At 42.1% G+C, this 27,928-nt stretch overlaps 1 protein-coding gene across 1 annotated transcript in view; it reads left to right on the top strand.

Annotated features, from left to right (window-relative positions):
* Positions 1–27,629, top strand: part of igsf9a (immunoglobulin superfamily, member 9a) — a 64,613-nt gene extending 36,984 nt beyond the window's left edge. The window contains exons 8-21 of the mRNA XM_031277503.2: positions 5,740–5,885; positions 7,328–7,470; positions 8,848–8,988; positions 10,367–10,483; positions 12,152–12,302; positions 12,570–12,681; positions 14,499–14,689; positions 17,031–17,248; positions 17,605–17,689; positions 18,887–19,057; positions 19,457–19,493; positions 19,795–22,080; positions 22,615–22,688; positions 25,767–27,629. Of these exons, the coding sequence (XP_031133363.2) occupies positions 5,740–5,885; positions 7,328–7,470; positions 8,848–8,988; positions 10,367–10,483; positions 12,152–12,302; positions 12,570–12,681; positions 14,499–14,689; positions 17,031–17,248; positions 17,605–17,689; positions 18,887–19,057; positions 19,457–19,493; positions 19,795–22,080; positions 22,615–22,688; positions 25,767–25,930 (4,036 nt within the window). The 3' untranslated portion in view covers positions 25,931–27,629. The remainder of the gene's footprint in view (positions 1–5,739; positions 5,886–7,327; positions 7,471–8,847; positions 8,989–10,366; positions 10,484–12,151; positions 12,303–12,569; positions 12,682–14,498; positions 14,690–17,030; positions 17,249–17,604; positions 17,690–18,886; positions 19,058–19,456; positions 19,494–19,794; positions 22,081–22,614; positions 22,689–25,766) is intronic.
* The last annotated feature ends 299 nt before the right edge of the window (positions 27,630–27,928 follow it).

Below are 27,928 nucleotides of genomic sequence, written 5' to 3'. Positions count from 1 at the left end.
TAGAGGCTAAAATGTACTTCATGTCCACAAACGCTAGAATCTGCTTCCTTAGCAATAGAAACTAAAATCAGCCTACTCTCAGGTCTTAGTTAGACATTTCTTAAAAGCCTGTCTCACATGCACTCATGTGCCGGTCCACTGAATTATTTTTTACATGTCATATTTGATGTGCTTCTAAACTATTATGGAGTAAGTGGAGAGATGTAAAAAAAAAAACAGGTGCAATACCTGCTTTGCTTCAGGTCTTGCACACGTGTTGCTACATTCTTAATACAACTTTGGTGACTGAAGGCCAATTTGGAGACTCTGCTCTGCATTAGCTGGAGTAACACAATATGTCATTTGAATCAATGGAAAAAGCATGCGCACTCTCAATTATGTGCAGAAATCTTTTAGCGAGCTTTCGGTCAAAGACCTTTTTCAGACAGCACCAGTAATTTGAGTCAAAAACCATCCATTTTCGATTCGTTATTATTACTCAATAATTCATTACGCACTCAGAACACCTGCACCTCAGGTATGAAATAGTCAGCTACAGTGAATTTCTTCATGAAACTCTTCATACTCATGTTGTTCTTCGCATGTTCCCTCCATGTATGATTAATTGTCTCTCAGCTGTGTTTGCTAACTAACTTTTAGCTTGCAATAAAATGGCAACACCTAGCTAGAAAATGTAAAAGCTTGACTACTGATGCTACTGCACTGCCAAAGATGGCTCCCTGGAGAAATACACAGCACTCCATGTGTTTTTGTTATTCACAAAGACAGAGCGGTGTGTGTGTGTCTGTCCCCTGGGAGTGGTGAATTCTGCTTTGGTTGCCACAGTACAAGTAAAACATTTACAGGGGTAGGGTTGGGTACCGAAACCCAGTTCCTACGCAACTGGTAGGAATCGGACCGGATTAGAACACAAATTTTGGTTCCTCATTTCGGTTCCACTTAATGTGTCGACTGAAATATTTTCCCTCTGTCACTCCGAAACGGACGTAAAAATATCACACTTTCTCTGTATTCTACCGTTAGCGAGCTACCGTAAATGTAGGCAACTTTTAAAATGCTATAATTCCCCTCTGGGCTCACCAAATTGGATGTGAAAGCCTTTCTTTTTCAATTTTTCAAGAATCGGTTTAGCAGGGGAACAGGGAACTACTGCCCTGCATGTTTTAGGTTATCTCCCTACTCGAACACACCTGATTTGAATGATCTGCTGATTAACAAGCAGCTGAAGCTCGTCAAGGGCTTGATAACGAGTAATAATTAGGATCAGGTGTGTTTGAGTAGGGAGAGACCTTTTAACATGCAGGGCAGTAGCTCTCCAGGAGCAGGGATGGAGACCGCTGATTTAAATGGACATCAGCATGAACTGCATTAATCAAAATGAACAATGAGTGATGTCAATTATAATTTGTGTATTCACTTAAAGTTAACCTTTGGCTTCACAGAATTCATTTTACAGGCCAGCACATATCTAAGGCCTGCATTAAAGAATTAAAAACTGAGATGTTTCTTTGGTCAACCAGAAAAACAGAATATTTTGCAGTAATCAAGCTTGCTAGTAATGAAAGAATGCTTTATTCCTGCAGTATCTGACCCGGAGAAAGAGAGAGCTCTACATCGCTAATATTCCTGAGATGATAAAAGGTGGATTTATTTTGCTACTTCTGATGTGAACTTCAAATCGGCATTAAAAAAAACACACCCACCCAAGGTTACTGGCTTGGGGCTTGACATTTGACAAGGAATTAAAAGGTAGAGCAAAGCTTCTCATTTTTGGATTTTTGTAGCAGTGTTTTGCACCTCAGCCAGGATTGAAAATTCAGCCCTGGCAACTCCCTTTTGACCGAAATGTCTGTTTTTGTCTAATTCAGCCAACGATATACCTGACAAGTCAAGGTGAAGGTACATCACTAAAGCGGTGCAAAACAAATGAATAAAAAATGGATAAATAAAAGTACAGCATTGCCATATAGCAGTTCTGCTCATTCATTTGCAACATTGCCCACAATGGACCAATACAAGCACAGATTTAAATGTATGATATAAACAGTAGCTTTCTAAAATCTCCGACATATGTACAGATATTGTCTTAGAGTATAGATTGTTATATCAGCCCACCCACAGGTTATGCCAAAGAGTAACTAAACACCAGTTTACGTAACACCTTGTTCTTGCTGACCTCCAGTGGTCGTAGTTGCCACCTTACTGCAGTGATGTACAGTAGAAGTGTGCTCAGACGGGCCAGTTCACATATAATGAACCCTCCCAAATAATTTCACTATAGCTGCATGTGGTTATTGGTGCTGATCTTTGTGAATTGTACTGTTTTTGCAATGAGGCTTATTTGCATAGAAAGGGGCCAATTTTGCGCCAAATGTCTGCATGTTACGTCATTTAAATACATGCTAATACAGGCGCACTGAGGCGCTATATGTCTGACAGCGCAATTAGGGGTGCATTTCACGCTTTGCAGGGGTGCTATGAGAATGATTTATTTGTGCAGTTTTAACGGCCGCAAAAGCAGCGCAATCCTTTTGGTGAATTATTAAATAGAGAGTGTTTTCAAGTGTGGTGCCCTGTCAAGTTTTCTTGCAAACAAACACAGTTATAGTTATGGTGTTTTCTCGCCAAAACACATTGTGTGAATCTGAATACTGTTTGTAATGTGAAAGGGCTTACACAAGCCCACAGAGAATTATCACCCTCCTCTGCATCAACATCATTGTGTTATGTTTTGAAGCACATTTACTGTGCCATTCAGTTGCGACTGCTTTGCAACCTTGTGAAGAAAGTTGGGTAACACTTTACTTGAAGATATCGACATAATCGTGACATGACACTGTCATAACTATGACATGACACTGTCATGAACGTGTCATAAACGCTATAAACAAGTCATAAACGTTTATGACTTCTGTCATTGTCATTCGGTTTTTGTCATGACAAGTTGACATTGTTTGGGTTGTCTTGATTATGACAAGTTGACATTAATCAAAGTGACATTACCAGAAGTTGTCTTGGTCATGACAAGTTGACATTAAATTTGTTTAGGATGTCGTTGTAATGACAACTTGACATAATGTTATCCTGTTTAATGTCAAGTTGTCTTAATAAGGACACTCCAAAGAAATGTAATGTCAACTTGTCATTACAAAGACATCCCAAACAAATGTAATGTCAACTTGTCATGACAAAAACCGAATGACACTTAATGACAGAAGTCATAAAGGTTTATGACTTGTTTATAACGTTTATGACACGTTCATGACAGTGTCATGTCATGTCACAATTATGTCGATACCTTCAAGTAAAGTGTTACCGAAAGTTGAGCAGCAGAAGAGCCAGCTATTTTTTATTTCCAGGAGTTAGAGGAGAGAAAACCACAGATTAAAGGAGAGTGAATATTGTCTTTGAATTCTTATTCCCCCGCAATGGCCAAATAATAAATGAAATGCAGACTTAGTGAAGACAATATGTGATAGTCTCTGCCAAAAACAAAGACACATAAAATACAATCATACATAAAAAAGGAAAGAAAAAAACGGTCCAGCTTCAGTCATAATAAAACAAGAAAAAATGAAATTGTCCTGAAACTGTGGAAGCACTGAATGAGCTTTTCTGTAGGAGAGGTTTTACAATAGCAGTGTTCAGTGCCAGGGAGATGATCCGAGGGAGCGGAGAATGGTTCATGATTGCCAGCACATCATCCAGCACACAATTGAACACTCTCTTAAAAAACTGTGGTTGGGATAGGGTCAGTTGAGCAGGTGGAGGGCTTAATTTGCATTACTTTCCTTCCTGAGCATTTCTCCACCACACATATCCTTTTTCATTACATCTCTACTCAGGTTAATACTCAACCTGATTTTGATGAGGAAAAAAGTTTCAGAGAGGCTTTTTGGAGCTGATATATAATGCTGTTAACAGCTGAGTAGAGCACACAAGGATTATTCTGATTATCTGCTATGAATTTTGGGAAATAAGCCCTTTTGTAATTGCTTTTTTTCTCTTTTTTTTTTTTTTTTTTTTTTTTTTTAAATAGTGAGGTGCTCTTTGAGAATGTCAAAACGGACTTTCAGCTTAGTTTTCCACCAGTTACTCTCAGCATTCCTGCAGTTGTTTTTACGTTTGGTGTTGTATGCCGTTTTTTTTTTTTTTTGATTTTCGTTTTAAGTTGTTTACCTGTCACATGAAGAGTTTATTATGCAAACTAAACCATCATGGGGGAGGGTAAACATTGTTATTATGCTTAAAGCTGAATTCATTTTTCATTCGATTTTTGTTTGCCACATAGTGGGAAGAGAACTCCTGCTGACATTTATTAAGTTCTTATTGCTCATGTGTTTGGGGCCGTTACTCACTTGATTCGTTAATCTACAGAAATTTGACAAAAAAAGCTGCTATGCCCTTTTGCTATACCCTTTTTTTTAAATGAAACGTGCAAATATGCTTATACAAGCAGGAAAACATGAGGAGGAAAAGGGTTAAATAAGGCTAAGAGTCTACGGTCATGTTAGCAGCACTGTTAGGCTGTACACAGTAGTGCTTTAAGCTAAATGCAGGTGTCATTTTTACCATGATTACCATCTTAGTTTAATGTGTTAGTATTGGAACGGACTGTGTTAATTCTTCAGATTAATGTGTTCATGTGAATGTTAAATGTTAAGAGTATCCCTGTTTAGAGGCAGTAGTTTGGGTGCAGACCACTCTACCTATGTCTCTCCCCTCCCCTCCATGAAGTACAGCTGAGCTGACGGTGCGTACTGCACAGCGAACTCACAACAACGAACAGTGAAGTATGTGACAAATTCTAAAAATACCAGTACCCTTAAAGTGATATCAAGACCAATAGAGTATTTTTTTTTAAATAATCCTTTCGCATGTTATGCATTTATTTTCATCAGACGCCAAAGGGGGGAGGATAGCCATACTATCCAACCCTTTGGTGGCATCTCGGCACACTGAACTGCTCACTCAAATATGTCAAATACACTGCTCGACTTTACTACACCACAGACTGCATGGGTTGTAGCTGATGCGGTGGTGGGCCAATCACACGTTGCATTAAATCAAAGAACACTTGTGGTGATTGGCTGCGAGGAAAACCATACAAATACTCATTTTTTTCTAGATCTGGGTACAAAAGGATCAAATGCAGGTATTGTTTGACTGGAGAAGTTTCGATACTACTTGGTACTTGGATATTTCGGTCGATACCTTAAGGTATGGGAGACCCATACCCAACCCTATTCAGCAACACAGGTTGATTTTGATATCAAGGGAAAGAGAAAAAAAATAGATAGCGTGGATACATTTCTGTGTCTGTTACAGTACATGAGTCATCTGACCCTGATGGTAATTAGTCCTAAATGTGTTACTCTGAGTCGTCCCACAAACACACATCATCAGTGGGCATATGTTATAAGGTGTTACAGCCTGGTATAGCCCTCATGCCTCCTCTCTGCTCTCTCTGTAAATGTAAGAATTTATAAAATGAGTGGGTACTCCTCTTCCTACTCTTAACTGAAATTAAGTGAATATTCCTTAACCTTTATCTGCACACAGCGGTGAGTAACTCGCAGGGGAAAAACAAAAACAAAAAAAAACTCCTACGCTGTTGATGCACGGAGAGCCTGTTTGACTCGACTAGAATAGGAATGCTGAATTACCATCTCGCTGTTATTTTGAAGTAGCTCGTTTGCACTTTACATATTAGGGAATTCCCGTGTGTTTTTTCTCCAGGTCTCTGAAGTCGCGAGTGAAGATCATGGTAGATGGAACTCTACTCATCTCCAGTCTCATCCCTGAGGATTCTGGGAACTATACCTGCATGCCAAGCAACGGCCTGCTGACCCCGCCCACCGCCTCTGCCAACCTCACAGTGATGCGTACGTTTCTGTGTGTAGTCTGTAGTCAAGACACCATATACTTACAATACAATACACACAAGACATTATGGTTCAACAATTAACTCTACAAAGCAAAGGGATTTTCTTGTATGGCTTATTAGCACTAAAACATAGGTACTGTATCATCTAATTACATATTAGAATATCAACAAATGATTATGGATATACTGCTAACTGTTGATTATTACATACGACAATGCTGTGATAGGTTAGATTAAGCTAGGTTAGGTTACTTTAGGTCTAAAATACTACACAGTAAAGGGTAACTTAATACCAGGCTAAAAAGCGGTGTTTCTCTGCCCTCTCTGGTTGAAAGTTTATGTGTTTACCTTTGTTTACCACAATGATGGGGATGGTTGGTTGGGTGTGGTCAGAGAGGGGCTCTGTTACACCTGTAACCACGCCCATCAGTGATGTCACAGTGTGCTGACACACCCTTAAGTACATTTCTACGTACATCACTGCAACAAAGCGAAACGTTAAACCAGTTGCTCTTCAACTTGAGTTAACTTAATTGTCATTACAACAAGTATACGTTTTAGTATACGTATTGTAGCAATGACAACTAGCTGGTTGCTAGCAATATAAAACATTATTTGAAATAAACTAAATGCAACATTTTAAGCAGCAAAGTGTGTGACTGGAGTAGAAAACGTACCAAATAGTTTGTGATAGGCCAGATAGAACCTAAGAAATATCAGCACCAACAACAAATTGTTAGCAAAGCGTGTACACCGTCGGCATCATGTTGTGGTGACACAATTTCGCTTGGAATCCGTTGCTCGCGACCAAGACAGAGTTGCAGTTGTAAATCTCTGTGAAAACCCAGTGTTAAAGTGCCATAGAGTTACCATTCAAAAGTCAAAAGTTGTCTTAACCTCCTTCCAGAGGGCTTTTCCTCAAAGAGAATTGAGATTGATTGTTGAGAATCATCTCCACAGTGTCAGGGCTTTTTAATACAGCTGAACGTTATAGATTAAAGAAAGAGATGGGAGGGAGAGGTCATGGGATTTTAAATGCAGTCTTTAACTATTATCTCTAATGCACCGGTTTCAGCTGTAGTCACGGTAACTAACTAAACTGGCATAGAGAAAATGTCCACACTTCCACATCTGATGTGTAAAACTGAACCATAGCTTCAATTAAAAATCCAACAGTTTTTCTTATTTCTTCAAGAAATATTGTTGGTGAGCCCACTTTAATCATCATTTTGTGAACATTGCCATTGCTTTGCCATTTAAGTCAGCAGAAAAGACAGTGCCAAAAACTATGTATGTATGAATTACAGGTATATTCACATTTAATCGATTGTGGTGAAGTTTATTTGCACCAGTGCTTCCCATGGTATGAAACCGTAATCTGTATCTAAATTGTAGTAGTTATTACAAAGTAAACTACTCTCATTCCTTTCCTCTGCTCAGACCCAGCCCAGGCTCTTCCAATGCCCCAGCAAACATACCTTCCCACAGGTATGGAGGGCGTGGTCGCCTGCCCAGCCGCAGCTCAGCCTCCACTGCTCCGTGTGGATTGGACAAAAGATGGAGAACCACTTGACCTGTCCTTGGTAATAAAAATGACAGAGGCAAAGTCGCCATAACGGTGTGCTCAAACTCAGATTTCTGTCCCTGTTTTTTGACCGGCCAACACTACTCTAGTTATTGATTCCTGTTACTGCAAACATCGCAGGGACCCGGCCGGTTGAATCTATTTATTTTCTTTTAGCAGAGAAATGTCAGACACTGCTGCTGACTACAGGCATCTACTGTATGAGCCAGCCGTCAGCAGCTCATCATGCAAAAGCTTTTCTAACAATCGGCCCACTCAACTTGCCTACGGAACAGCAAAGCAACTATTTTCTTGCTACTACAGTGTGAAGACCGAGGTAGATGTTGTGAAATATTTTCCCAGTCATTTTAGTGGGACATTTCCTGTGGGACTGATTCCTTTTCCAATTGGATCATCATTCCACCACATATATCTTAAAGGACAGGGATGGGGTGTGCAATCTTAAAAGCTTTTGAAGCAATCCCCAAGAAACTCCTTACTGCCCCTTGCTCTCATTTTTTTCTTTTTTTTTCCCATTTCCACTTCAATCTGCTGTTCACCCCGTTTGAGGGATGAGTATTGGAACCTTTTATAGATGAGGGGCAGAGGGTGGGACTTCTCAGTAGTTGACCACGTTTTTTAACCGTCGTCTTTTACATCGAATTTTGAATCTTTGTTTCAAAATAAATGCCCAGGGTGGCAGCATTTTAAACCATTATCTTTGTTTCGCATGTAAAAAAGATCCACCCACTTTGTCCTCCTTCACATGCTGAGTTGACCCGCGCCACAGGAAATGTGAGACCTTCCTGTAGTGCGGGACACAGGCGTTGGAGTCAGGCTATTATTCTGCCAATTATTCCAATTCCACGCTGGATGTCACAAGCTCGGTAATACTTCCTCACAGACTCATTCTCTGGGGGATAATAGCAGTTTTGACTTCATTAAATTGAGTGGAAACCTTTTGCACAGTCAAAGCCCAACACATGCCTTCTGCTGTGGCTCATTGGGGAAAAAATGACTCGAAATTGTAACTGCTTTTAATGCACATGCTTCAAAAAGGGATTTTGAAAGCTCTTCAGAGCATTTCTGTTACGCCTGTAGTGATTCACCTAAGAAATGACGATCAAGGCAATATCCCCAAAAAGGTTTTTTTAATTACAACAGAAGCCCACTTTATCTTTTACATCTTCTTTATCTTTTACTTTTGATATCATCCCGCAACATTTTTGACATTATTAAAAAATATGTAAGTTTAGAGGAGTTGGGGACTTAAGTAGTTAACCACTTTAGGAATGTGGTGGGCAGAATATATATATATATATAAAAAGACGGCATGTGCTTGTTCCTTTTTATTGTAGCTGTCAGAGTGGCGTGAGCATTTGTGCATTTCTTTCAGCATCCAGGATGGACGTTGACACCAGAGGGCTCTTTGTTGATGACCACAGTCAATGACGACTCGGCAGGACTTTATACGTGTACGCCATACAACCGCTACGGCAGCATGGGTTCATCTGAGCCAACGGACGTAATTCTACAGGTTAGTGTGCACCGCAGGCCCTCTGGCTCACTCAGTGGAGAGAAACTGTACATTCCATGACATTATTAAAAAAATACTTAGTGTAAAATTGATTTTACATCTGTGAAAAATGGACCTGTGGCTGGGAGAAATGTCTCACACTACATTTGGAAAGACTGAGATACTATACTTTTTCTTGCACTCTTCGATGTCCACTTGTTATCCTTTTGAAAAGACATATTTTTTGTTATTTCATTTTCGATCCATTTTTGTTATCCGTTTGTTTTTGTGTTATTTTTCTGTGTCCTTTTTTCTCAAAGAAATAAACATACTGTATTTGAAAATAAATAAAGACTTAAAGTAGCTACGAGGAACTTTTTAAATGTTTCTGAAACTGTTTAATTTTCCATCTGATGATCATAAATGATCTGTAACAGCAAACAAGACTATCGAAGAAAAGAACGTCATTTTTATATAGTTTTTATTAATGCCTTTGCGCGGGTCCGATTTTTTTTTTTCCTGCAAAGTCGCAAAATGTTTTACAGCTGGCCGACCGACTCTACAGTCACACATTCTGATAGGTCACAGATTTGCATGTAATTATTAAATACATTACCTCACTGTGATCTATACTGCCGTCTCTCATGTGCGCTCTAGAAAAGATCTTTACGACAGCAGGTGTGGTAAAAACGCTGCCGCTAGAATCAACACAAACTGAAAGTTGCTCGTAGCCACATTACTGTAAGGCAGACTACAGTCTGTCAGTGATTAGCACTGTCGCCTCCCAGCAAGTATGCACCACTCTCCACACGGGGTTCGATCCCCGGTGTGAAGTTTGCTTGTTGTCCCTGTGTTTGTGTGGGTTTCCTCCAGATGCTCCTGTTTCCTCCCACCACATGTATGTTAGGTTAGTGCAGCTGTCAGTGCCCCATGACTTAATAAAAAGACTGGAGTTGGTCCCCCATAAATATGACTCTTATGTGGGTTTAATGCAGATGCAAGTGACAATAAAGGCAACCTTTAACCTTTTCTTGCATCATGCCCAGGAAGCTCCGAAACTGCCAGTGAACCTGTCCTTCTAGTTCTGCTAAACTGTCCATCTACACCACCGTGCGTGCATTTTAATTAGCCTCCACTGCATCTGTCAGAGCGAATTAAAAAAACTTCCCAGAAACGACATTTTATTGACCTTTTCCCTCCGACGTGTGAGCCCTCTGGCATTAATAGAAGTCAACTCATAGTCACTGCTGTGGCTCCACTATTGGGGAGTTAATTGTGCGGCTAATCCTTTTGTAATTAAGATAATCTTGTCCAAAGCGGCAGTAATCCAGTCTTAAAATCCATTGTTGCCATTGCTGCAATCTCCTTGATTCTGCTATATTGCTTTGGAAATTCACAGGACCCCCCATCACTCAGCATCACTCCGGAGAAGCAGTACAAACAGGAAGCTGGGAGAACCTTGCTCATCCCCTGTCAAGGAAACGAGGATCCCACAATTAAAGTGACCTGGAGCAAGGTAAATTACCCAATGTAGCCTATTCAATAAGTATAAGCAGTCCTGTTTTATTCATGGCACTGTAAATGTTTACAAGCCAAGGACATCCTTTTTACAGTACGTACAAAAAGATATGAGCACATACTAAAATGTTTGGTGCAGCCTGGGCATATTTGTGTGCCACATTTGCTTATGTTTTGTCTCTGTTGTACTATGGTTGTCCTGTTTCACTGCACTGCATTCAAAACTCTGGGGAAAATGTCTGTAAAATGGGTTATGCGTTGTCGTGTAGCCTATATAACCAACCCCAGCACTGGACAAGAAGTAGCCCAACACAGACAGTAGGTCTATGAAGGTAAATTTGGTGCAAAATGCGAGAGCTGGTAGATGTGATGTGAGCACTTGTAGAATATGGTGTTATATTTGTACCTCATTCCTGAGCGAGCAATTGTATATTTCGAGCAGAGAGAAATATATTTTGCAAGCACATACATTACATTTTGTTTGAGCAAACAAAAATCTATTCCGTGCTCAATACGTGTATTTGCATGTTTGCTATTATCCATATTAGCGTGCAATATTAACCCCTGTCACGCAGTTTACTCATATGCCCTCTCTCAAACTCTTGCTCAGTACGCAGGTTATGGCTACACGATATGACCTAAAATCACGATTAATTGCACATTTTGCCTCGATAACGATAAATGAACGATAATTAATCACGTTGTTCTAAATCACCATTTCTGAAGCCAAAATGTTTCCAGACGACGGACACTGCGTTTTTTTTGGGGCACAAGTTGCTCAGTTGACTCGGACTCAGTGTTTGAGTTATCCTCCATCATGCTTTCCATGCGGCTGACTGGTCCGGGTGAAGTCACGTGACTACACACGCAGTAGAATGTTTTTAAGGAGAAAGTAGGCCTATCAACAGGAATAAATTATCGAAATTATCGTCATGGGAAAAATACATCGATAACAGCTTCAGAATTTCGATGTCGATAAATTTCCGATTAATTGTCCAGCCCTAGCGCAGGTCATGTCTCCCTCTCTCTCTCAACATCTCCACCTGCGCGCACAACTCTGCCCGCACACTCTCGCTCAACCTGCCCAATGTGCCACAAAACCAACATATCAGAGTTAAAGGTGGTCACTTCTGATTGGCTGTTCGTCTCCAATTAGATCGCTAGCAGCAGGAAACACAAATCTACAGTGGAACGGTGAATATTTACAGCCTAAAGTAACCTATGTGTTGCGTTAATGCACTGTCAAGTAGCCTAAATCAGTGGATCCCAAACTTTTTCACGTCAAGGACCCCTGAACTGACACAAATTAGACAACGGACCTCCATTTGATGAATTGGCCTTGTTTTAAAAAAACAAAAAAAAAACATTTAATTTGCACAAGATAAGCTTACTATAGGTAAGGTAGCAGCTATGGTAGCCATACAGTTCAGCTTAAGGATTGACTGTGCCTTCCACGTATGTTTAGCATTAAAATATTTATCAATAATATATTGATATCCATTTATTTTCATCCATCCGGCCCAGTTTAACATGCAACTTCATTTTATACAATAAATGTACTATGGTAGTAGTTCCATAACTCTTTCAGTTAAGGGGTTCTTGGCCAAAAAAAAAAACGTTAAAGACCCCTGCTCTAATGCATAAATGGTGTTTTTGCTCTTGGTAGGTTGACTTGGCTCGTCGCACGTCTTACTCCATAGAAGCCAACGGTTCTCTGCTCCTGCAGCCTCTCACTAAGGACCACCAGGGGGCGTGGGAGTGCAGCGCTGCTAACCGCGTTGCCTCGGTGAAAGCCAGCACACAAGTCTTTGTCCTGGGTGAGTGCAAACAGATGGATTCCTGTCTGAAGAATGCCATAACTAAAGTCCTATTACGTGAGCTGTCCACATTCTTTTATGTATTTTTTTTCTTTACACCTGTGTAAACCTCTATTATACCCAGCATAGGCCGCCAGCCTGTGACTCCACTCCGCCTCCAACAGATAAATGCGGTACATCTAGAGATGGCCTCTGAACTTTAGCGGTATCAGGTAGGTGAAGTGCTGGCAGATATCCATCAACTCCTCTCCGTTGCCTCCATTACAGGAACCAGTCCCCATGCGGCTACCTCTCTGTCCGTCTCTCCAGGGGTGAAGCAGGCCAACATTTCCTGGGAGCCAGGCTTTGATGGAGGATCAGCACAGACATTTTCAGTTTGGTGGGTGTAATGCCTCCCACTTTCTTCTCGGGCTGTAACCATGGCAGCCATCCGTTGCACTGGTATTACTCTATTGATCTCGAGGATGAGGAATTCATTTATCTGTTATCACCTCTTGGCAGCTACAATAAAAACGCTGCTGCAGAGCATAGCATTATAATGCAGTGGCCATGCTAGCTACAATAGGACGTTACTGAGAAAAGAGAGCAGAATACATTCGTTTCTTGTGAATCAGCGCTTTTGTAGTGGCCTAGAAATCCGATGAATAGCCTGTGTTTGTTCTTGGCTAAGTGTCATCTATATGCCTGTGATGTCTTACAAGTGAGTTGATGGACAGGGTGAAAGGAATATAAAACTGCAGCCATTTGGACTAAAAAAGGAACCAGAACCAAACTGTTTTTAAGACAAGAGTGCACTATAAATTGTATTACAGTTGTAATATCTGGGAATCCGAATCAGAATGGGGTTTATTACCAAGTAAGTTTTCAAATAAAACTAAATAAAAAAAAAACAATACTTACGTCTTGAAAAGCAAGTTATTTTAATGAAGTTTAAAAATAAATGAATAAGCTTATTTGTTTGTTTTGTTTTCCTCAAGACTGCAGAGGGTGGGGGGTGGGTGAGGGTTTTTGTTCTTGTTCAATTGTATTTGTCTGTTCTGTATGTTCAAAAATATAAAAATAATAATAAATTGATCTAAAAAAATAAAATAAATAAATGAATAAATAGGATTCACTAAACTATATTTCAATTCATGCTTTTTTTTTAATGTCAGACAATGTCAAATGATGACATACAGAAGAATGCTCATTTTAATCACATTGTAACCTGGGAGGGAAGATGAAATGAGCAACCTAATCCCTGAGAGGGAACTAGGTTCATCGCTGCAGCAAAGAGCGGCATAGAAATAAATATAAATTACATAAAAAAGACAACAACAGATCAGCCAGTATAAACAACCCTCTAAAGTCTCCGCTACTCTTCGCCCTGACAGATTGACTTGTTATTACCATATATTATGAAGGATAGTCAAAGTGAATATGCTCTCGATTATGCTTTATACCTTTTGCTTTTGTTAACTGTAAGAACTTAAACAGGATATAAAGTGAATGCTTGTGAGCACTTTGTGACTTCCAACAAATGGAATTGTATGGATCATGCCATTGTTTGACAGTTGTGAAAGCTCTGTAGGCAAATATTCACACCATGTACTCCGTGCAGAAAAGAACAAGCACGAACAAATCTCCCATATTGCTCTTAGAAAGTGAAGTAGTGTATTTTGCTTTATGAATAAAACCTGCTTCATGCATTGAACTCAAGTGTCTTAACAGAGGATGACCTCACAATTTACCTTACCATGTTACTGTGATTAATGGTCTGTTCTTTTCTATTTTCTCAAGAACACCACTTCTGTTGAGTCAAGGCTGTCATTTTAAAAAACTAAAAAAAAAATATTTTCAGACTGACATGAATAGTCAATATAGTAATATAATAGCCTCCAGTTTTGAATAGGTGAATAGAATTTTTTTTTTTATCAAGCCTTTAGGTCAAGTAATTTATTCTGATAAAATTCTGAAAAAAAATAGACTATAGAACGTCAGCTCTGGTAGGAACATGAAAATCACCATACAGTATTTTGAGTTGCAATAGCAGGGATCTATCAGTGCTGCCTCTTGACGCAAAATCTGGAGCTCATAATGAGGATGAATGATTCATGAAACCTACTTTTCTGTCATGTTTCATAAAACCAGACTGCCAGAATTCCCTGCCGCTCTTTTGTTCTCACTTCTCATTTCTCTGTCTCTCTCCCTCTGCAGGGTGAAGAAGATTTCAGCGAGTGATAATGATGGGAAGCAGGACTGGTTCTCTGTGCCCGTGCCCCCGTCCTCGGGCAGCGGGCTGCAGGTGACAGGCCTGTCTCCTGCCACCGACTACCAGTTCAGCATACTGTCTCAAAATAAAATGGGCACAGGACCCTTCAGTGAGATCGCCACCTCGAGGACCTTGGGTCAGTACCATTTTCTGTTTCCCTCTAAATCCGTCCAACATCAGCTGGTTCCATTTTGGATCCACTTGCAGATTTGCAAAATACTCACTACTATACAATATTAACAAATCTCTTTATTTTATAGTTTTTATTGATTGATAAAAATGGATTGATTACCATTTTTTTTCACTCTGTTGTTAATTCAATTCAATTCAATTTTATTTATAGTATCATATCATAACAGGAGTTATCTTGAGACACTTTATAGATAGAGTAGGTCTAGACCACACTCTATAATTTACAAAGACCCAACAATTCCAGTAATTCCCCCAAGAGCAAGCATTAGCAATGGCTAATGCGACAGTGGCGAGGAAAAACTCCCTTTTAGGAAGAAACCTCGGACAGACCCAGGCTCTTGGTAGGCGGTGTCTGACGGTGCCGGGATGTGCTGAACAGTGGCAGTAATAGTCACAAAGATAATGGAACAGTGACTACAAATGGTAGTCGTAGTAGTTCATGTCATAACAGGGCACTGAAGGGCGTTACAGGATGTAGCGTGGCACAGCACATCATGGGTGGACGTAGCAAGACGCAGACACTTGGCGTCCTGCCAAGTGTCTGCGTTATAGTGTCTGTGTTAGAACACACTACACACAGGCCTGAAATACACACACATGCTCAGGTCCTATACATGCACAAATGGAGAGATGTCAGAGCGAGGGGGCTGTGACTGCTGGACAGGCGGCCTGAGCAGTTGGGGGTTCGGTGCCTTGCTCAAGGGCACCTTGGCAGTGCCAAGGAGGTGAACTGGCACCTCTCCAGCTACCAGTCCACACTCTGTACTTCAGTCTGTATGGGGACTTGAACCAGTGACCCCCCTCCCTACGGACTGAGCTACTGCCAACCCCATTTTTATCAAGTGTTGTATGTCTTTTCATTTTTCGACAGTGCTGACTATCACTTTCGCCTGTTGAAATGGCAAACGCTGCGAGTGGAAGATTATATCAACTGGGGCCAATTAAAGTGAACTCCCTGATTAATATCCCCAAAGGCCAAAATTGGCGGTGTGGTTGATATGCTAGCGACAAGCTGGTGTCTGTACTCAGCCGAAAATCATTTGTTCGAGAAGGAAACACCACTCTTTAGTACCACTCTACGACCACACATCTGTTTTTTGTGACTTAAGTACTCTTAAGTACTACTAAGTACATTAATACTTGGTCACATAGCATTCCCAACCCTAACCAAAACATAATTTTAAGCGTGGCTCTAGGGATGGCACCGTTGGGCTACATCTTCAAAGGTATTTCCTTGATCTTACAGATGGTCTACAGTCTTCCTGGGCTGTTTGAAGTTTTCGCCCAGGTCGAAATCAACATTCTTATCCAGTGTTTCCACACAATGTGCCACTGCTTTTCTCGTCACTGTACTTTTAACTATGTTCAGTGAAAATGTTTTTTCCAGGCCAAAAAAAAAATATCAACATTTAAGTCACAGACTGCGGCATCCAGCTAAGGCAGGCCAGGGCACCGTATAGCGCAGTCTGTGACTTAAATGTTGATTTCTTTCTCCTGAAAACATTTTATCCTTCCCCGGCAGAGAGTAGATATCCTGGAGACATCTGAGAGATCACAAAAATACCTTTGAAGATACAAAAAAAAAGGCTTGTGTTGGGAACAGAGCGTTGGGTCTTCTCTGGTGAAACAATCGAACTGATCATGACAATTCCAGTTGTCGGAATCTCCCAATTAAACTTTTATGCATAATCAATCATCAATATTTCAAGCTTATCAACTTCTGTGCTGGTAACAAATGTTCATGCTACAATTATTGTGGCCATAAACATCAGAGTAAACAGTGTTCTTACAATATTAATCTGAAATATTACTGTTAGACCTAAAATATAGTACAAACCCCAATTCCAATGAAGTTGGGACGTTTTTGTTTTTGTTCTTTTTGCAAATATTCACTCATTTTGAATTTGATGCCTGCAATACATTCCAAAAAACCTGGGACAGGGGCAACTAAAGACTGGGGAAAGCTGAGGAATGCTCAAAAAACACCCGTTTGCAACATTCCACAGGTGAACAGGTTAATTGGAAACAGGTGAGTGTCATGATTGGGAATAAAAGGAGCATCCCCAAAAGGCTCCGTGGACCCTGCGGCCCTTGCTACATGTCATTTCCCCTCTCTCTCCCCTTTCACATCTTCAGCTGTGCTGCATAATAAAGGCCTAAAATGCCAACCCTACTCATCAAGGTTGAACATCTGTGGCAGTAGCAATTTCCTCCACTGTAATTAAATGTTTCTGCCGGAGCGTATCTGACTGATCAGCTGAAGGTCTCTTATTCCTCTGCATCAGATCCTCCGCCGAGGAGAAGTAAGCTGAAGCCCCCTGCGTCGCTGTCAGCTAATCAGGGCTCAGCAGGTGTCGTTCTGCAATGGTCCCTTCCTGAAGCTCAGCACCCTGCCATCACAGGCTTTGTTCTCCAATCCCGCACCGAGCAAGGGGAGTGGTTTCATCTGGACGAGGACATCAGTGCCAACAGTAGCCAGATTGTTGTTCCCGGTCTGCACAAGGTACCAAGCCAGTCACACTGCTCCCTCTAAGTGTAATCCATCCACACTGCTTGTTAAATGCCTTGGGAGATTTTTTTTTTAATCTAGGTTATACCTCCGTGGTTTTACTTTTGTAGACTCTCAATTATGCATGCTGCATGGCAGCCGTCACTTTCAATCTGTGTGCGCTGGCGTTTCCTCTCTGCCCATCTCATCCTTCTTTTTCTCTCCTATATAGGTCTACACAAATTCAAATGAGCTTTATTAGCATTGCAGGCACAGTCCTGTGTTGACAAAGTGTGGTTTCATCCTCTGTCTTCTCCACTGTGTGTGTGTGTGTGTGTGTGTGTGTGTGTGTGTGTGTGTGTTGGCCTCAGGACTGTGTGTACGAGCTGCGGCTGCTATCTCGTCGCGGGGAGTTGCTGAGCGAGCCCAGTCCATCAGTCAATGTCTCCACCATGGGTAGGTGTTCTACAGCAACCTTGCCCCCTTCGCATTCTCTCCCGCCCTCTGTTTCAACCCATCTCTCTCCCCCCCCACCCCCCCCGTCCCTCTTTACCCAGCGTCGGACCAGAATTAGAGCAGGCCCCCAGGGAACGCTGTCCATTACAGGCCTGAATGATAGAAATAGCTCCACTAATAACGTCTGAGACAAAAGTGTTTGTGATAGAATTTTTAGAATTGTACTGTTCGGATTCTTATGTGAATGTGACATGAATGTTTCATTAGATATGGTTACAGAGATATCAAACAGAGGGATATACAACTCCCACTGGCACCGCTTAGGGACTGTCCCAAAAATCAGAGCCATAGCTTGTATATTGTTTAACATGGCTCTGCTGATAATCTTAGTTTGACGTCTGACTGAGCAAATGCAAAACAACCGTGTTTATGATTAGCCGATAATGATCATCAGGGGCATAGATTGGGGATGAGGTCAACTTAAAACTGGTAATACCAAACCTCGTAGCAATCTTGTATACTTTTTATGAGTTTCTCTGTTTATGATGTAAAGGATTGTATGTTATTATACTGTAGTTGTGACTGATGCAAGTGGCATGAAATATGCATGTTTGGAAGCCAGTATGATCAGATGATTCTAGAGCTTGATGAACAAAGCTTCTTTTTTTTCTTTCAAATTTCTTATAATTAATTTCAAGTGATGTACAGGTTAACACTTAATCAATTTTTTTAATCAATTTAAAGTTTATAAATTATATATTAAAATATGTTTGAAATGGTTTTTAATCAATACAAAATGTACACTTCATTTTTATAAATCATAAAATAACATAAGATTTACGTTTATTCATGATTTTAACGTTTATTTTAAAACACACATACAACTTTTTTGTATGTTTTTAATTTCTAAAAAAAATTGTCCACATTTACAAATCGAAACACGTATAACTAAACAAATGTAATAAAGTGAAGAATTATATCTGCATTTTGAAACATTATTGTCTTATTGTTTTCTTTGTTGTTCTCAGGTGTGTGCTGCTACTACGGCAAGCAACTGCTTATTTTTCTGGTTCTTTAATTAAATCATTTTGGAGTTTTCTTTATGGTTATTGCTGACACTTCAGTCACACTTAGCTTGCTTTTACATTTATTCAGTAATATATATATATATATATCACTGATGAAATGATGTCACAGGGATGGAGATCTATCCGGCCACATCCCGACTGCTGGAGCTGGTCCCGGAGCCGTTACTGGCCGGCGTGCTGGGCGGGGTCGGCTTCATGTGCTTGGCACTGGTCTTGCTGCTGGGGTCCGCCTGTGTCATCAGCCACAAGAGGGACCAGCGTCGCAGAAAGAAGAAGGATGGTAAAAAAAAAAAAAGCCCCCTTACTCCAGAGACTCAGCAGACACTCACTTTGATGAACTGCATCATGAATATCATCATTTATTCAATAAAATATTGAAGGCACTTTGAATCCATTATATAAATCATACCCTACTGCATGGATTTGGCGCTCCTCTTGTCCCCTGCTCGTCCATTCAGTTGTAAAAAGTTATTGATGTCATTTACATTACTTGCTAATTAGGGTAATTTCTCATTAGTGGCTGATAAATGTAAGTGTAATTAACTTTTTTTTTTTTTGTCTGGCTGCCTCTGGCCTTTTAATGGGCTCTTATTAGGGTTGATTATGTTTTTACTTCTTGGTCATTGTGGTTGTATCCTAATGAGTCAGATACCATCTTGCCCCTCTCCCTCCCTTTCAGAGCCCCCTTCTGCCATCTATAAATGCTCCCCATCAATGTAAGTACCCCTTTATCATTTCATTATAATGCCTCCCATTGACCTTTCCCGCTGCTTCCCTTGCAAATCAAATGTTGGAAATGCTAGCACCTAAGGTATTTCCTATTTCAGATCTTTTTTTTCCTCATCTTCATGTATTGCTGCTGTTTTAGTCTCTCTCTGTCTACATCTCTCCCGCCTCCTCTTTCACTCGCACTGAATCTCATTTCCTCGGTCTCTAATACTCCTTCCATCCTACACCTCCGTTTTCTCTGAAAAATTCCTTCTTTCACCCCTCGCTACCCCTCTTTCTCTCTCACAGGAAGACTTCAGGCAGTGGCAGTCCAGACAGTGTGTTGAAGAGAAGCCTCCTTCCAGCCAACCTCCTCTATCCCACCTCTTCCTCCTTCACTGCCACCACCGCCTCCTCCTCCTCGCAGACAGACTGCTCCTCCTTTAGCGCTGACAGTCATCATCGGCGGAAGCAACTCCAGTCCAACTACAGCAGAGGCCGCCTTACTAGGACAACGTCTTCTCCCATTTCTCCTCCAATCGAGTTGATCTCTAGAGGCCCGGATGGGCGCTTCGCACTCCTGCCGTACAACGACGATGCGCTGAGTGTTCACAGCAAGAGAAGCAGAGGGTATAACCAAGCTAGGGTCCGAAGGTCTGTGTCACTGCACTCAGAGAGGGAAGACCGGAAGCAGCCGGCGTTTGTGCTTTCTGTTGATCTCCCACCTTGCAAGCCGGCACAGGGTAATCCCACAAACCAAATTTGTGGCATGGCCCAGGGCCTGACGCATCCCCGCCCTTACATCTTGGATCAGAAGGCAAGCTACGATGGCTCTCCTGACTTCAGCAGCCTGTGCTCAAACAGTAGTTTGGCCACCATTCCTCAACAAGACAGAGAAATACCTCCCGAATTTCCAGTGCTCCCGCATATCCGATCCGGCCTAGGCCAGCCATCTGTGACCGCCAGCGCACTGGTTCTCCAAATGGAGCACGAGCGCGAGAGGGGAAACCTGAGCCGATGTCTAAAGCTGGCTCAGGAGAGGGAGGAGCTGGAGATGGAGCTCCGGAGGTACACGCTGGAAAGAGGCTCGGCGAGAGAAACGGAGACGGAGCATTTCAACTTTGAGAGGAGAGAGCCCGGCGCTAATGAGCTTGGGTGGGAATATAAGAGCAGCACCTTGCCCCACAGATACCCCGAGGGCAGGAAAGAGTGCTTTGGTCTGTCCCAGAGCCCTTTCTCTTCATCTGATGTGCATAGGGATTCCCGTTCTCTTGTCTCTCCTCTCACTCTAACTCCGGCCCGCACCTGTTTCAGAGAGTCTTCACCTGCGAGTCCCTCTTGTTTTAAGCCTGGTAACCATTACGCTGCTCCATCCATCACCAAACACACCTCCCTCCTATCTGAGGAGGCAGGCAAATTAACTCTCCCACGTCCCTCCTCAAAGCATCAGAGGCATGAAAGGGTAGAGGCAGCACCAGAGGGCTATGATAATTCACCACAATCCACAATCTTAGAAATGCAAACGAATGATTCATGCTCTGAGGCATGGAGACAGTACAATCACAGTCATAGCAGCCTTTCAACATTGTCTTTCCATAGCAGTAAATATACTGAAAGATCTAATCTGCGCCTGGATGCAGTGCCAGACTCTTTAGAAGCAGAGGTAGCGTTCCCCGAGCCCGCTGATGAAGTTGTGTGTGTTGAGATGAGTGTGGACGAGCCAGAGTTGGAGGTGTGTGTGACGCAGCCTGCGAAGCCCATGCTGCACCACAGAATTGCCTCCCATGTTCAACACGGGCACTCGCTGAGTCGCAGAGGCCGGCACGAAGACGCGGCTAGGAGCACAAGCTTTAACCGCCGCAGTCCAGCTTATCCACAAACTCCCGGACCAGAACTCTGGAGAGCTGTGACCCACGGCTCTAAACTCTGGGACTCTAAGCAGCGAAGCCAGAGCCTTGACTCCCGGAGACGGAAAGAGAGGGGTTTCCTGGCTCCTGATGCGTGGATAGACTCTCTCAGCCAAGAGAACTGCTCTGTCGCGTCTTCCTGTCGCCCACACACTCTGTTCTGGGAACCCCAGAGCTCTCCGGCCAGGAACATCTCCAAATCTCCTGCAAATTCACCTTCTGCTTCCCAAGCTGCCTCCCGGTCACCTCCTGCTGTGGACGCTTTATCTCTAAGAAGCAGCCCAGACAGGCCCATTCCGAAGGCTGACGTGCCTCGCCACTTCGAGCCAAAAAGAGAGGCGTCCATCCTTTCCAGTGCTGCCAAACGGCCGATCGACTACCGGGAGGCTGTGAAAGAGGCAGAGGTTTATCTGGAGGCCATGAAGGAAGCTTCCATATGCTTACCGCATGGCGAAGACAATTACCAAGAGGCGCTAGAATTAGAGGCGGGGGGCTCTGAGGGAGTGCCAGAGTCCGGGAGCAGCTACAACAGTTATGCAAGCAGCGGCCGAGGCAGCATGGAGCCCGCTAACAGACGCCTGTCCCTGTGTCACCTCTCCCCAACCCTCACAAGCTCACCCGGGACTGCAGAGGAGAGCCACGGGAGCACAGAGGACAAGCACACTCACCAAATGGAACAAAGCCAAAGGTATTATTAAGCACATAATGAATGAGGGAAATTATGTCTTATGGCAGAAAATGTGGAGGCTAACCTTTTGTAGTGTTAGAGGATCCTGTGTGGTCATTATAAGGCTGTCAAGGTGAGCCATCCATGACAACTTCCTAACTTTTTTTTTTTTTTTAAACACTGCTTATAATTAAGTGGGTGTCAAATTAGGTTTAAAATTAAGGTTGAGAAATTTCACAACAATCCAAAAAGCAATTCATCAGTCTTAACAACAAAAAATTGATAAATTACATAAAGCACGCATGTTTTATTGCTCTGAGAATTACAGAGGTGTATTTGGTGTCTTCGTACTGTAGGTTGACATTTCATCACGGTTGTGTAAATAATCAAACATTTAATAAAGTAAAATCTCTCCGTAGGATGTTAGAAGAAATATTAGCAAACGCATGCACTCCCTGTATAGTTTATTGGCAGTTCTTTGCCAATCATAAACATGTCTGCATAAAACACCCAAACGGTGTTTAATACTAAGAAGTGTTGTGTGACCTTTTTCAGAAGAAAGGTCTCAGTTGATGAGAATTATGAGTGGGATGCTGCTGATTTCTGCTCACAGCCGGGAGACCATGACGGTGAGGATTTTTCTTCTCTAATTGACAATATGCAGCTCATGTTTTGATTCCAACAGTGCTACCAAATTAGATGCCTTTGTCTGTTTAGAATCATGAATCAATACAGTACAATGTTGAAGTGAAACGAAATGATACGCTGGGCGACTGTTGTTAATTAATCTCTAATTATCCAAAAGGTCCCTTCAGTTCAGTAGACAAATCCTCGCCATGCCATGCTCCCTAGTGGATGAGGACATGAGTAAAGATCACCTCTTTCTAAAGATGGAGAAATTGTCGGTGGACAGGCGTGGGGCATTGTATTTGGCATAGGAAGGGGGTCACTACATCTTTTAGGGTGAAGGCATGGAAGAGCAATACTTGTTACCTGATTGGTCGGGGACATTTTTCCCCAACTTTTTAGAGTCTTGAGAGAGGTTGCACTGCCTTCGGTCATGCCTGCTTTGGGCTTACCAGCATGCCTTCCCTCCAAAAAAAGTAGAGAAGTATGACTATATAGAAAGAAAAAAAACGAATGGATCTGCCCATTGTGTTCTGGGGAGGGAAGGAATTTCAGTCAACAACTCTGGTATCAGCGTTTACGCTAAATGGGCTAGGTTAATAGGCTAACGAATAGCCAATCAGTAATGACTTCAATTCTTCAGTGTCATTTACACATAGGATCTTGTGTTAGCAGAAGTAGGGTTCTGGGTTTTAGCCCACCGGCCGGCGTAGGCCCTTCTGTATGGAGTTTGCATATTTTCACGGGTTTTCTCCGGGTCCGGGACTGCTGCTTACTCCCACAGTCTAAAGACATGCAGGTATGAAACAGTACACACTTCCTGTCTCCTAAATGGGCGTTCCATTGTTTGAAAGTGTAGTGAATGTTGTGTGGATGGATGAAAAGTTGAAATTATATGATTTATTAATAATCTTTTTCTGCTAACATTAGATAGTTACACGGCTAAAAGCCATATTTGGCATTACGAAAATTAGTTTTATTAGGGCGTTCGCGAATATTAGTGGACGTCATCTGTATTGCCAGCTCTCGCAAGAGTTTGTTCCTGAGACAGAAACAGGTCACGAACAAAGTTAATTTTCTCCTGATGTGTCCGTTTGAAAAATGCCATTTTAGTGTCAGAATGTTCTGGAGATATGTGGCTTGTGAAAAATGGGTCCAATATTTACTTTGAGCGAACGTATCGGCCATAATCTGTGTTCACATTCACTTCTCCCATTGGAATCCGTACACTCAGGACCTGCTGCTATTCTCCTAAAGAGGCGTGGCAGTGACGGCAGTCACGCCAGGGTGTACCTTCTAATGATTGATTGGTACCCAGTGCTTACATATTATATAATAACACATATTAATTGGAATTTAATGTACACTTTTTGATGACTGATATAGATTAATTAAATATACATATTCTTTAATATCTGTTAAATTTGAAATGGTTTATATGTAGTATAGTGTTCCCCACTGGCTTAAAGGCCCTGAGGCCTGTACTACGAATCAAGATCAACATGCCCTGGATTTATTTCAGTTACCCGGCTTCACTAACCCTAACAACCGCGGTCCCGCATAAGCTGTGTCACGACGCTGGTTCACAAGTAGTTCAATCAACCCAGGGTTTCCGAATCCAGCGACGCGCACGGTCACAGAAAAGAGGCAGTGTTTGTACATTGTGACCAATCGCAAACATCTACCAGAGCTGCATATTTTACATAAGAAGAGCAAACTGTAATACTACATAAATACGCAGACACGGTTTTACAGGCAAAAAGCAATACAGTCGCTGCTTCCTAAAACAGGAGGAAAGCTGGCAAAAAATATCAGACGCTGTAAATGTGTAAATCACAATGCTTATCAATATCACTTCCCCATCAGTCAGGCACTAGATCTGACCATAATTACACTTGTGCTTTCCATAAACTGTCGTTGCTTTAGCCTATTTCAGTTGCAACCCTGGCAGTGGTAAGCGATCGTGAGAGCAAATAAAAAATATAAAAATATAATTCAAACCGATGTGCGCATTGGCAACACATGGCTCAAGAAGCCGACAAATAGCTATACGAAATTCCCTCCGCTGAAAATCTTTCGTAACAATACCCATCAGGGAATGTTACCGGGGTTGTCTGTCTTTAAATGTTTGAACTTTTCTGAGCGCACCTCTCTCTCTCTCTCTCTCTCTCTCTCTCTCTCTCTCTCTCTCTCTCTCTCTCTCTCTCTCTCTCTCTCTCTCTGCTCCCGAGCAGGTTAAGTGTTCAGGGTAAGTTACCACGGCGATTTAACCCGGTAACATGTGGTCCACCGTCGTGATACACAAAAGCCTGGGTTGAACCTGAAGTTACCTCGTTAACGCCAAATCTTGCTTCGTAGTACAGGCCTCTGGACACCCACACAGGTGTTTTCAGTTATTCTAGCTGATTAGACTTCTGCTCAGGTTAAAGGTGGGCCGGAGCATTGATGGGAATTACGTCACAAATTTCATCTACCAATAAGAATGATAAAGTTGTCATGTGTCCTGCCCTAACAGGTGCAACAGAGCTAACTGGAGGCTCAGGAAGATGTCAATCAATCAGTTTATACACATCCACAGAGTCCTGGGAAGAGGTCTAATCAGCCAGAATAACTGAAAACACCTGTGTGGGTGTCAAAGGCCTTTAAATGTACTGTACAGGCAAACCAGTGGGTTTGCGTAGCTTGCCCTAATTTGTATTTTGTTATTTTTTTTTTTAATACAAGACCTGTAGACTTAAATTTCAGTGTGGTATGCATTGTAGAAAGCAACATTTAACAAGCCATTACTGGAACACTTAGCAATTTTGAATCTGATCTAGGTGACATTTGTAACTCTGTTACAAGAACACATTAACAGAAAGGTCAGACATGTTTTCACCGTTTGACTCCTCTGAATTAACTTGCAAGCTAACCTACATTTGCACTCAGAATCCAGTATTAAATATTTACCCCATAACCTGTGAGTGTTTGGTATCTGTGGGAGATTAGAGGGGATGAAAGCAGCAGGCTGCAGACATTTATTAAAATAACATCTGCCTTGAAATATCCGGAAACTCACGGATCGTTTCTGTTTCCCACAGACCTGCTTCCCTCGTTGAATCTACTGAAGCCTGCTCCGTGCCGTAGCCTTCTCAGAATGCAGAGCTCCACCAAGGCACAGACACATTGTGCTCAGCCCTCTTTGCTCCTGGGGCATCAACGCAGATACTCTGCTGAGCCAGAAGCAGACACCGTGCTGTTCTGACAGTGCCAGCCTTCGGCTCATCTCACCTGCTGTGTCCTTTCACTTATTGACTTGCATCACGAGGTGACAAAAAATAGGCATTTTGCAGAAAGTGAGTTTTTATCTGATCAATCTAATTCCCGTTTTCAAAGCACAAAAAAGGACAATGTACAGAATAGCTTTTGAAGGGGGGGGTATTCTGCTTGGTCTCTTTGTCAAACTTCACAATAATTGTTTTCAACAGTACAGGGGTCCGTTAAAGCAGTGGTTCCCACACCTTTTCACGTCAAGGACCCCTAAACTGACACAAAAAAGAACACAGACTCCCATTATGATACAATTTTTGTCCCCCATTTGATAGGATTCTTTCTTTTAGATGTTTAGATGTTTTCCTCTTCCTTCGTCAGTCGGTGTAGCCTCCAACGGCGTTGCCACACAGTTGACCGTTAATTTTGTAAACCTTTTAAAAAATGCGGACACAACAATAACATAACTTGAGAAGGGAGAAAACGTCAGTGAAATCAGGAATGGCTGACTTTCTCCGTCAGTCTCTCAATCAGGCTCTTTCCACCGTCCCATGCCTTGGCGTGTGTCAGATTGCCTGTGTCGGCCGGCAAAAACGCAGGTCTTCCCATTTATTTTGAATTGCGGTAGTTAAGGCCTACTGCGTTAAGGCTGCACAAAAAGTTTTTGAGAAACGCTCCCTCTGCTTCACTTCTGCTTTGTCGCAGATAAGCCCCCACCCCAGCCGGGCGGCTGATGAAATATTGGAATATATTGGAATTATAGTGAAAATAAATGATTCCCCTTTTTGAGTGGGACCCCCTGGAATCCTCTCGAGGACCCCGCTTTGGAAATGGGAACCACTGAGTTAAAGTAATGGAGACACAAAATGACCTTTACCCTTGTGCAGAGCTTTAAAAGGTTGTTTTGGCACTTTCTTTTGACACAGTCTGCCAATATCAAAGCTTCCCACTGCTCTGATGGATGCACCACGTTCTCCGTGTGTGGTTTAATATGCATTCATCATCCAGGGATGACTTAGTGGCCACACAAGGGACAAAACGATCTCAGTCATCATCGAGTGACTGGTTTAGGCCGGGGATGATTACGTTTTTAAGATATCATCAATCACCTTTGAGTTTAACAAGAGCTGTTTCTGAAATGCCAATACATAAATAAGGAAGATAGATATAATATGAAATTATTATTCTGCCATACTGTTACTGTTATGCTTTAGTCTAACACTGTCTCAAAGTCTTTCACCAACAGAGATCATTATCGGCCTTTTTTGCCCTTAAAAATACTGTGAATTTCTAATTATGTTTGGTAATTGAAGAGGGTCAAGTCAACATGTTGAGTTTGTCCTTGTTTATTTTGTATGGACCTAAAGGGAAATTAGCTTTTATTTTTATTTTGACTTTGATTTACCAAGGGTCAATTCACTGAAAGAGTGCTGCATTTCCCTCCTAGCAACACCTGCTTTGTACTCACACAGTTGTTAGCATCGACACTTGGGAGCCAACACTGTTGCTGATAAGTGTCACCAGTTAAGTGGTTTAATGCTTTGTTTGAGGGCGCGTCAACAGCAGGGACGGAGCACATCCCCGTAGGGCTGGGCGACAATTACTACTTACCATGGACCTGCATAGTAATGCTGTCATCAGGGCTGCCCCCTCGATTAGTCAAATAATCAGTCATTTGGTCTTAGTTGACTTAAGAGTTCTTTAGTCAATGTGTATGTTATTTCCAGGAAACTTAAAGGTGCTGTAGGTAGGATTGTGAAGATCCAGGACTTAGCCAGAAAATTTGAACGACAACTCAGTCCCTCCCTCCCAAAACGGTCTCCTAAGCCCCTCCCCCCACAAGGGAGAGCTGTGCACGATAGAGCGCGTGTGAAGAGGGGGGAAGGGGAGGAAACCTATCTGCAGCTTGTGCATGGGGAAGGGGGAGGGGAGGACGCTATGAAATGCATGTGCCTGAGCAGTGATTGACACACATTTAGACACCCCCCCTGGC

The sequence above is a fragment of the Sander lucioperca genome, chromosome 14 (assembly GCF_008315115.2).
Source record: "Sander lucioperca isolate FBNREF2018 chromosome 14, SLUC_FBN_1.2, whole genome shotgun sequence".
NCBI classification, from domain to species: domain Eukaryota; kingdom Metazoa; phylum Chordata; class Actinopteri; order Perciformes; family Percidae; genus Sander; species Sander lucioperca.
Note: the sequence above shows the minus strand (reverse complement) of the source record. Positions and strands in the feature narration are given on the sequence as shown.